Consider the following 11,475-nt stretch of genomic DNA (forward strand, 5'->3'; position numbering starts at 1 on the left):
TGATTTATAATGTCAGCAGTTGAGTGATTCGGGAAAAGCTTCATAATCTAAACGTTGTGAATAAAACGCAGTTAGAAAATAGGAGCACAATCTTTCAAAATATAATATATATCACTTGTAATGAAGGTTAGGCAATCGACATACTGTGTCGACTACGTAAGCGGTTTGGTTGGTGATGTCACCGTGTTCTGCGAATCTAATTTGTGGTTGGTTCCCATAATGCCCTTAAACCCCACCCAGCACTGTCAAATTGACGTATGGTTTTCAGAGATGATATGTCGGCTAAAGAGAAAAATACGACAATTTCAATGTGTGATTGTGTCGATTTGGGGAATTTAAGGGATCCGAGTGTTGTCTAGGCACACTGCACCCACCTTATAGTGGCCTAGGGCGCAGTTGTGACCGAAGATTATTCGCATAGCCTAATCGGCAGGGTATTCGACGCCTAGTGTTCACCCAAAACAGGCAAAATTTCGTCCCTACTTTTCACGATGGGGTGCTGTGGTGGACCGGGCGGCCCAAGTGACGAAGACGAAAAAATCAAGAAAGAAGCTAATAAGAGGATAGAAAAACAACTGCAGAAGGATAAACAACTATACAGAGCCACGCATAGACTCCTGTTATTAGGTAGGTATCTCTTATTCTTGAGCCGGAATACCGCTTTCTTCTGATGGTACTGCGACCTGATCTTACCCACAACCATTGTGGTACGACCCGTAATCAGATTTTTTTCTGTTTCTTCTGCAGGTGCCGGAGAATCAGGGAAATCGACAATTGTCAAACAAATGAGAATTCTTCACGTGAATGGCTTTGGACAAGAGTGAGTACCATATTGTATACGTTATATTTTGTTTACATGTCGTTCTGTATATGTACACAACTCGTTATCGACATTCATAGCTAAATGTTTATGTATGCATGGCATTATCGAAACATATTGGTATGGGGGTGATAGGTAAGAAAAGAATCGGCAATCATTAATTTTATGCTAAAATTCGTGTTCTTCATTAATTTCAGAGAACGGAAACAGAAGATCGAAGACATAAAAAAGAACATAAGGGATGCAATACTGGTAAGTTTCCCCGAAAACATAATTCCATGTTCATTGATTAGACTGGTCTCCATCTTGGAAAATGGCGACCATTACAGTGTCTGATTGAAACTTGCACTGGCACTTCCCGGTACGACAAGCGTTTCATTTTACAACTATTCAATATAGAGGCTCCTAATTGTTTCATAATTTTATAATCTGTTGAAAGCAAATGAACTGGCATAAATCTTGACCTGTCTATAAGGTTAGATCACAGTATGTCTAGTAGAACTACACTGAAAATGAAATAGTTTTTGACATCTCAGCTGCCTGGATGATTGACAATCAACATAATTTCATTGTCGGAAGAAAATATTTCCATATGATTCTACGTAGGTTCTGATGCGAGTGAATAAATATCAATACATCTGTCTACATTGTCATTGTTTTCTGAATTCATTGGCTGATCAATGTCATGCCATGCTATAATTTAATTTTCTGTCAACAGATAACCATTTTTGAATATGCATATATGTATATATATAAGTTACTTGTCATGTTTACCAAGATCAGTGTTATCACAAAGTTTTGGAATAGGTGGTTGACTTGAAAAGAATAACTGACTGAATGTTAACATGCCATACCCCATAATGTTGATCTGAATATATTCTGAAAAAATAGCCAGTTCAAAGTTGATGAATAGCAGGCAACTGGCTTTTAATGAGAACACTACAAGAACTGATCTGTAATCAGTTGTAAGATAGGATCTAGTGAGGTCTTAACATATTATATGAATCTGTATCAATATCATTGCATGTTTTTGATAATAGTGTAGCGGAACTGGAGCGTCTGTCTAGAGTTCGGAGGGTCACAGGTTCAAACCCTGTCTGGCCATGCATTTTTCCTCTCCTGTTACAGTGGTGCCTGTGACCAACCCTTGTTTAAAGCATTTCGTGTATGCTTGGCAAGGGGATACACAAACCTGGCTTGTCAATAGAATTTTGTGTCTTGGTGGGGGCGAACACTTAGAAAAAGGAGAGGAATGTAGCGGAACTGGACATGGTCGATCGTCAGCGACCAGGTAGCTCAATTGGTAAAGCGTACGTCTAGAGTTGGGAGGGTCCCGGGTTCAAACCCTGGTCTGGCCGTGCGTTTTTCCTCTCCTTCCTGTTACAATAGTACATTATACCCATCTCTTGAATAAGGCTTGTGGAAGCACACCTGACCAGGGTTGTAAAATTTCATTTTTTGTAATAGGATGCAGGAAGATCTAAAAACGAAAATAAACAACTAGATGCCCAACTTGAATTTGCATACTTATGAAGCGGAACTGGACTGGGTTGATCGTCGGCGACCAGGTAGCTCAATTGGTAGAGCTTTTAGTCCAGAGTTTGTAAGGTCCAAGCTTTAAACCCTGGTCTGGCCATGCATTTTTCCTCTCTCCTGTTACAGTGGTGCCTGTGACCAACCCTTGTTTCAAGCATGGGTTGTATGCTGGGCAAGGGGATAACCAAACCTGGGTTGTAAATAGTTGTCTTTGAGGCGAACACTTAGAAAAAGGAGGGAGGAATGCAGAGGAATTGTTACAGTGATTTTTATGCTCAGTTTTACTGTCAAGTACATACAGGCTGTTTACCCTAGGTAAAAAGTGCCCTATTTTCCTAAAATGACAAAAAAATGAGGAATATATTCACAATTCCTGATTTCAAGACAAATAATGCTATTTCCCCCCAATTTATAAAGGAACAGGTTGTTCAAAAAATTAGGTAACACAAACATTGTTGTAACAGTTAATTATATTATTTTTTTTTAGCCCTGACAAATCCTCTAGCCCCAAGCGTTAGGCTGAAGTTTTTCACATCTGAGCATTGATGGGTTTGATATATCCTGCTGAATCTGTTTAACAGACATTTTATGAATTGGTTATGCTGAGTTAAAAATAGATTGGCAACAGGAAAAGACAACCAGTTTTCATCTGTTTTTGGTTGACTGTTACAGTGTCAGTGGTGCACTTTGTTTGAACAGCTGATCTGTGTGACACATTAACCTTGGATTTATGTGCAAAAATAATAATGATGACAAACTTTTTTCAGCTGTTATACATGATGCAAAGAATATTCATCTGAATGTTTGATTGAAAATTACTGCAGCCAATGCAAGTTCAGTATTGAACAAAGCAGATCACATTATAAACAGTTTTTGCAATAAGGTACAAATTATATGTGCAGTCTTGGATGACATTTAAAAAAAAATCAAAATTAGTAGTGATTGGTTTGGGTGCCACATTAATTTATTTGAGTCACAGAAGTTTTGGCGCACTTATGTGTATTATTGTGCTCATGCCTGTCATAATTTTGAGATAATGTTGCTGTGAGTACAATAGAAATGACATTAAAAAAGGTTTATGGCTCGGAGTCCAGATATTTGGCCAGTAGATACATTAAGAACAATCCCTGAGATGACAAGTCATTCACTGTTCCCCACAGGGGCATTTGTGTTTTCGGGATCAGTCTTTTTAACAAAATTAGGAAAATTGCATTTTCAAAAACACTTAAATGGGAATATATATGTCATTACATTTAACATAAAACTAAACTATTTTCTTGATTATGGAAAAAAAATGTAGAAAAATATGGCAAGTTATGATTTTTTATATGTATTTTTTTCAATACTTTTGTGATAATAAGTGCTTAAAAGTCAGTTGAACTAGGTTTTACATCAGAAATATATTTGCAATACAAGGGTAGATAAGGAACCCTGAGCATATTTTTGGTATACATGTCCAAGAGTCCAAACATCTTCTACTGTTGTATTGCCAAATAGTTCATAACCTCAGTGTTGGTTATCATATTTGAAAAAATCGAGTATTACATGTTTCATCTTTTGTTTCAGACCGTCACAGGAGCTATGAGCTCTTTGAATCCCCCAGTTCTATTGGAAAAACCAGAAAACCAGAGCAGGGTTGATTACATGCAGGAGCGTGCCAGTCAGCCTGACTTTGAATATCCACCGGTATGTATTGCAAGGAAGGTTTAAGAGTGGCTCCATTATGATCGATTATCATAACACTGATGCGATGATTGATTATGAACTTGTTTAACCATTGATTGAATCATGTATTTTTTTGGTAGGTTAAGCAAGTTGACAGTCCAGAATAATGATATCTTGTTCCATTATTCGACAAATTCTAGATAAGAATTTCCTTCAGTAGAAGTTGGCAAGCCTCTTATTAATAAAATGTGTGTATGCATCAGGGCTCCTAAAAACGATTGCAAAGAAGCGACACTTTTTCAGATTGCGCAACAAAATCAGTTTGGCAATCAAAACAGAACACACTATTTGTATGATGCTTTAGTAATAAATATTTAAAATAATTCAGGAGGTTATCCTCCAATCACATGATCAGTCACATTGATCTTGTGTTTTACGTTGAGTTCGAAGTGCGATTAACATGCACACTAGGCCTAGCGATTAGAAAACAGAAAACCAACAATAAAACTAACATGGAATGGAGTCTATAATTGAAAAACTGCATTTCATAACTATGGAGAAAAACCCAACTAAGATGTAGAAATGTAAGTTGGTCGGCGATTCTCTGGCATCAGAAGCTACTAAACTTTCCTCATTTGGTTTATACTGGAACCGACAGTTTCTGCTGGAATTGAGCAGACAAATAAGATAATGCCACCCAGTGATGTTGTCCTCAAACCTAACAGATATTTAGCCCAAATTGGACAGCTGTGGTTAAGGTATATATAAATCCTGACAAGATGATGATATATTGTGACAGTGCATCAAGGCTAGAGTTAAATTGTTGGACATTTAAGACTTTGGTGCTCAGCAAAATTATAAGACAATACTATAAGTACTGTATTTTACCGGCAATAAGCCCCCTCTCGCAAATAAACCCCCTCCCCCAAATAAGCCCCCTCCCCACTTTGGTAAATGTAACAGGGTGGGTGCCTGCCATTAAGCCCCCCCCCCCCCCCTTAAAAAAGGACATTTTGAATCATAACCAATTGTTGGACTCCTATCTTTTTGCAGGTGAAAAATGTGAAGTCGTTTGGAGAAAAAACATTTACTTGTGTCTACAACACAATTATAAAATGACAATTGGTTAATTAGACCACATGTACGGTTCAATTGTAACAACAACTTGTGATCACTGATTAGACACTTGTGGTTTTAGACACATCAAACCCCACACTGAAAAAACAATAGCGTCGCTGTGACACGTTGAGGAGATTCTGATATGTTGAGTTCCGAGCTGTATTCAGAGTCTAGTTTATGATTAAATCATCGATTAAAAATTTGAAGAAATAAATCTACTCAAAATGTATCAATGTCAATGTCCAAATCCGCCACACCTGCAGACGACATGTGCGCCTCGGTCCTCCGATATTTTCCTGTTTGCGTAGGGCACAAAGCCGTTCATTGGAAAGTAACATATTATGTTACACCGAAGTATTTCCACATCAACCATGTCAAACCCTTCAAAACCTTTATTATCATCGTAGGTGACACTGGAGAATAAATGTTTACCATCATATTCATCGCTTCAATCTACAAGTCTGCCATTTTTATTCGATTTGAATTTCTCTCGCACACCTTTGGTCATTACTAGGGTTCACTGCCAGGAATATCGAAAGTAATGACAAAACAACCAATCGAAGCCTTCTACTATACACGTTCGGGTTTGGTATAGCAACAACCTGAGTTCACACTTCCAGGGCCGTTTTCGTTTAAACGGTCAAACCGGTCGGACCACTGTTGTTCGTTTATTAAATAAGGTCGGACCTAGTAATCTGATGCTGCTTTCAGGTGAGCCTTGACAAAGCCATGCAAGGCCTGCATACACATTTGCAGGTACACCAGGGTTTATACCCGAAATTGTTACATTTATAAACGGTCAAATCCGTTGTTCCGCATAAACGAACAGGCCCCTGGCTACGAATAAAAACCTACAGACCATATGCCGTGCGTAGCAGCCTAAAGGTTAACAAACATGAAATTTTATTTGTGTCTTTTGGTTATTTGTGCAGGAACTGTGCCAAGTGAGCTTATGCCGTGGCGCAGGGTCTGGCGTCAATATTTTACTTTAAACCACTTCTTCTTAATAACCGGAAGGCCTAGGGTGATGATATTTGGCCAGAAGCAAACTGTAATGAAGGGCTACAAAGTTTGTTCAAATGAATGACCTCCACCTATATTCAAGGTCACAGTGGTCAAATATGTCAAAAACATTAAACAACTTCTTCTGAATAACCAAAATGCCCAGGGTGATGATATTTAGTCAGGCAATCATATTCAAGGTCACAAGGAGCAAATATGTTCAAAATATTCAAACAACTTTTTCTGAATGACCAAAAGGCTCAGGATGTTGATATTTAGTCAGTAGCATGCTGGAATCAAGGACTACTATGTTTGTTAAAGTGAATGACTTTGACTTATATTCAAGGTCACAGGGGTCAAATTTGTTTAAAATCTTTAAACGACCTCTTCTGAATAACCATGGGTCCCAGGATGTTGATACTTTGCAAGTTGCATCCTGAGATGAAAGGCTATAAAATTTGTTCAACATAATGACTTTGTTCGACTTTCAATCACAGGGGTGAAATAATTTAAAAAAAAAATAACAGGGTCTTTTGAATGAATTTAAATCATAAATACAGATATTTTGCCTGTAGCTTTATTTTAGATCACTTTTAAGGTTACAAGTGTGAGATTTATACCAGGTGAGCGATGTAGGCCCATTGGGCCTCTTGTTTGTATGTTTTTATGAAGCAAAGTCGTTCAGAACTTAGCACAGAGTCAACTTACCAAAGGTCAAGGTTACAGGTTCCAAAGGTTCAAGGTCAAGGTCTAGTTTTGTATTTCACTGATGAACATCTTGTTATGATTTTATGAAGAGAAGTTGGTCGGAAATGAAGAATGAGTCAACTGACCAAAGATCAGGGTCACTGGGTTAAAGGTCAAAGTCATTTAGGTCCGAAGGTCAAAGACAAAGTGGATCTCTTACTTTGACCCTGGCTCTTGATTGGGGAAGTATTTAAGGTGAAATAAAACAAATCAAAGCTAACAAATGAGTATTGCACCGGTATTAACATTTCTGTTCTGTTAGCCCAGCAAATATGGAAGTGGAAGGTAAAATGTATATATTGCTTCCTTGCGATTTTTTTTGAAGTCCAAATGTCAAACGTCAAGTTCAGCTATATGGGCAGATTGCTTCTTGATGATTATGGGGGATATATTGCCACAAGACGGGGCCCTTATTGACCTGTCAGTGTTCTAGTTTCACCTACGTTGACCAAACTTGCTAAAGTTTTAATGTATCTTGGGTAAGTAGGAGTGTCAAATTCTTAATTCGGGTCTCGTGTCCCACTATATAAAGCGATATGGACTGTTGTTAATTTTTTATACCAGAGTTTTTCTATCGGCTAATAAGGGGAGACCTATGTTTTTGTTCGCAAAAACAAAATTCTAGTTCTGAATTGAAACTCGCATTACAGTCCATCTCCGTTATCTTGCACATGTATATAGTTTCTGACCGCGAACCGGAGAGTTTTGCCAACAACATTCACATTCCTAGTAAAATGCGGAAAACATTAAATAATTGTTTGTTTTAGATAGTTTGTCCATTACCTTAACATATAACCAGCAAATCATTTAGTATATTATTCAAGGCTGTATTAATGGATGTACATGTATCAATGAACCTTACCATCGCTATCACTGAAGTGATGCATAATTTACCAATTAAACGAGTATTACATAGTAATATGCAGTTTGATTATAATTCTATCCAATCAACTTAGTACTGAGGGATTAGATGAGATGACGTAGGTGGTCACGTGGTCAGTCTTCAAAGTATCGATGAATACATTATGTTCTAATCAGAAAAAGTGTGTTATTTTTGATACCAAAAAATCATAAGTATGTCACCCATGAATTTCTGATTAGACAATCACATCAATGGGAGGGTAAATGGGTGGGCATCTAATCCCTCAGTACTAAGTTGATTGGATAGAATTATAATCAAACTTCATATTACTATGTAATACTCGTTTAATTGGTAAATTCTATCCAATCAACGTACTGAGGGATTACATGAGTATTTAGAGATAATGTGTTCATCGATTGATAGCAAACATAAATAATCTTGAATACAAAATTAAATAAATTTGAACAAACACATTTGTTTGGTTTTGTTGTTAACCATCGCAACAATTTCTTTTATATAAAACTTGAAGAACATGTAAAACTCAACAACATTATAACATTATCAATTTTCTTGTAATACTTGTATCAAAATATATAACACTATTAACAGTAATTTGTACCCATACAGTTCCTCTGTATCACACATTTTTTAACAGTCCATCACTGAATGAGATGCCATGACCTTTCAAATTGTCTACCAAGTGTTTCCTATAAAACTTGTGAAAAGTGTTGGCATTCGACCATCCTGCTGTTTTTAAAATAGCGTCCAGCGGTACTCCCGCATGAAGTGCTGCACTCGAAGCAGCAGCCCTGGTTGAGTGTGCTGTAAACTTTTGGGTGTCCACCCCAGCTAATCTCATAATGTTTTTTATCCATCGACTGATAGTGTCTCAGCTAACTGCCTTGTATGGCTTCATGGTACTAATAAAAAGTTTTGTCCCCGAACGAATATCTTTTGTAACTAAAAGATAACAGCTAAAATTCTAACTAAACACACACTAGGTTCATTATATGCAGGCAAAGATATATTCTGTAAATGACTACCTGGTCTACTCGTTTTCAACACAGAAGAATACATTATTTCTACACTATTTCTACTTATGCTAACATCATCTAAAATGGAGAAATAATTCTGTCTTTGGGGAAATATTCTCAAAAAATGGGGAAATTGTGCGTCATGTGTAAACTTTTTACATATTTAACTTCTTCTCAACAACTAGGGGATGGATTTTTTTCATACTTGTTCAGAATCATCCTTGGTAGATGAGGCTACAAAATTGCAAAATTGGGATTCCTACCCCAACCCCTAGGGCCAGGGCGGGGCCCCAAAGGGAAAATTAACCAATATTTAAAAAATCTTCTTCTCCAGACTCGTACTACAGTCATTTTCTCTTAATGGAAAGAAAGATCATCAGGGGCTTAACTTAAATTGTAAATTTCAGGACCCCCGAGCTATTCGTTCTCCCTTGGGGAGGGTGTAAAGTTTACTATAGTTTATCTAGGGAAATAAAGCTACCAGTACCTATAATATAACTCAGGTGACCGCTAAGGCCTCTTGTTATTTTTCAATTGGATTAAAAAACATGTTTATACAGGTTTCAAGATATTATATGTGCAATGTTCAAAGTATTACCGACTGTGAAGGAGTATCAAAAAAACGAAAATTTGTAGTTGAATGAACATAAACATTGAAAATTGATGTTTGCTTATTGTTTTACTATAAGAAACGGCTAGAGGAAAGCGTCTTACTAATCACATCGCAGGTTATATTTTCCAAACTTTTGTAATTTTCCCATATCTGTACATGTGCAAACACTGATGATATTTCCCTTTTGTTGCCAAATATTGATGATATTTTCCCAAAATAGCTGGCGAAAACTTAACAATAATGTTTACTCTGTACATAATCTTGACTAAGTTCAGCTTTTTATGTTATGGTGCAGCGTCACTCGTCCATCAACTTTTCCTTTAAACAACTTCTTCTGAAGAACGGACAGGCCTAGAGTCATGATATTTAGCTGAAAGCTTTGTTGGTGGGAGCCTGACAAAGTTTGAAAACGAAAATGACCTTGACCTTAACTTTCAAGGACACAGGGGTCAAATATGTCAAAAACTTCAAACGACATCTGATGAAGATCTAAAAGGTATAGAATCTTCATATTTGGCTGATGGCTTCCTGGGATTGGGCCCAACGATGTTTGAGAATGAAAATGATCTTGACCTACTTTCAAGGTCACGAGGGTCAAATGTGTCTTACACTTCAAACGACTTTTTCTGAATAACTAAAAGTAATATAAAATAATCTTCCTATTTGGCTGGTAGCTTCCTGGGATAGAGCCCAACAATTTTGCTATGACTGCTTAAATATTCAGGTGAGCGATACAGGCCCTCTTGGGCCTCTTGTTTATATTATCAATTGAAGATTTTCACATCCAACAAATTAAACCAAGCATCTCCACAAATATTCACAAAACTTGTTTTTTACACATCTATCTCTACAATATCCTATTCATACTTTTTTTGTGACATTAAGGCCCTTTAAACATCTGTCCAATTTTGACCGGACAGTGGACATATTATGGTATGGGAATCTAGAGTGGGAAAAATCAGTTACTCGCTAATTGGGGATCTTAAGTTGGAGAAACAATAAACAATTGTAACAAAAAATGAAAATGACATTCTTGAACTAGCTCAGAGTCGATCCTTATATCATTTTTGCAGGAATTCTATGAGCACACAGAGATCCTCTGGAAGGACAAGGGAGTGCAGGCATGTTACGAAAGGTCCAACGAGTACCAGCTCATCGACTGTGCTCAGTAGTAAGTATTTCTTCCTGTCGCGTTGTTATTTTGTAGTCTCTTTCCAGAGATGCACTGTTTCTCTGTAGAAAAATGTTCATCCTGTCACGTCGTAATTCTGTAGTCTCTTCCCAGAGATGCACTTTTTTCTTCATTTTGTATTTTGATCACATTAACAAACTTTTCCCCAAAATTATAAGTAAAATAAAACAGTAAATATAAAAGTTTATTGGTTTCCATGGTAACTGAAACAATCCTATAAATAGGAACTTCCAAATGATGTCTGTCTGACCATACAGTAAGGTGTAAATAGTAGAGGTGTCTGTAGGGGTGGGTATTGCAGGACTATATATGATGATTGGAGATGACTTACAATGTATATGTTCACAATGAAAAAGTCAACATTGATGCATAATTATGTTCATTGAACAATAACTGAAAGCAATGAAATTAATTGAAATGTACACAGAAACATTGTTAAAAGTAAATCTCTAATTGATAATTAAAACCCTCGCAACGAAGTTGGGGGGGGGGGGGGGGGGGGGGGTATGGTATACTGGAATCCCCCTGTCTGGATTTCTGTCTGTCTATCTTCCACAGTAACTTGTCCGGAAAACTCCTCCTTAACTAACAGGTGGATTTCATTGAAACTTTGCATGAATGATCGGTATCTTATGTAGTTGTGCACCGGCATTTTAATTTGGGATTTCAACCCTTTTTGATGGAGTTATCCCCCTTTGTGCGAAATAAATCAGTTTTGTTATTTAATTTTTTGTTTTTAATAAAATAGTGATTAACTCGATACTGGTAGGAGACTATATTGCTTTGCATAAGTCAGCCTTTAGCTTACAGTTCTGGTTGATATAGGAGTGGGGGTATTAGTTGGCCTTTGGCTTACAGTTCTAGTCGACACAGAAGTTGACTTAG

The 11,475-nt window shown here is 37.1% G+C and overlaps 1 protein-coding gene across 2 annotated transcripts; it reads left to right on the forward strand.

Moving 5' to 3' along the window:
* Positions 1-221: 221 nt before the first annotated feature.
* LOC110453580 (guanine nucleotide-binding protein G(s) subunit alpha-like) lies at positions 222-10,743 on the forward strand. Of its 2 annotated transcripts, none has more exons than XM_021502559.1 (5): positions 222-627; positions 748-820; positions 1,018-1,072; positions 3,923-4,042; positions 10,472-10,743. In XM_021502559.1, exons 1-5 carry the CDS (start codon positions 492-494, stop codon positions 10,568-10,570), a joined length of 483 nt encoding a protein of 160 aa, XP_021358234.1. In that variant the 5' UTR covers positions 222-491; the 3' UTR covers positions 10,571-10,743. The 2 variants fall into 2 exon arrangements, with proteins under 2 accessions (XP_021358234.1, XP_021358235.1); XM_021502560.1 differs by lacking the exon at positions 10,472-10,743 and adding an exon at positions 5,075-5,337.
* Positions 10,744-11,475: the final 732 nt, after the last annotated feature.

This window comes from Mizuhopecten yessoensis, unplaced genomic scaffold (assembly GCF_002113885.1).
Source record: "Mizuhopecten yessoensis strain PY_sf001 unplaced genomic scaffold, ASM211388v2 scaffold7469, whole genome shotgun sequence".
Taxonomy (NCBI): domain Eukaryota; kingdom Metazoa; phylum Mollusca; class Bivalvia; order Pectinida; family Pectinidae; genus Mizuhopecten; species Mizuhopecten yessoensis.

Coding starts and splice junctions, on each gene's coding strand:
- LOC110453580 (XM_021502559.1), top strand. CDS start 492: ATGGGGTGCTGTGGTGGACCGGGCGGCCCAAGTGACGAAGACGAAAAA. Junction 628..747: donor GCATAGACTCCTGTTATTAG/GTAGGTATCTCT, acceptor TTTCTTCTGCAG/GTGCCGGAGAATCAGGGAAA. Junction 821..1,017: donor GTGAATGGCTTTGGACAAGA/GTGAGTACCATA, acceptor CATTAATTTCAG/AGAACGGAAACAGAAGATCG.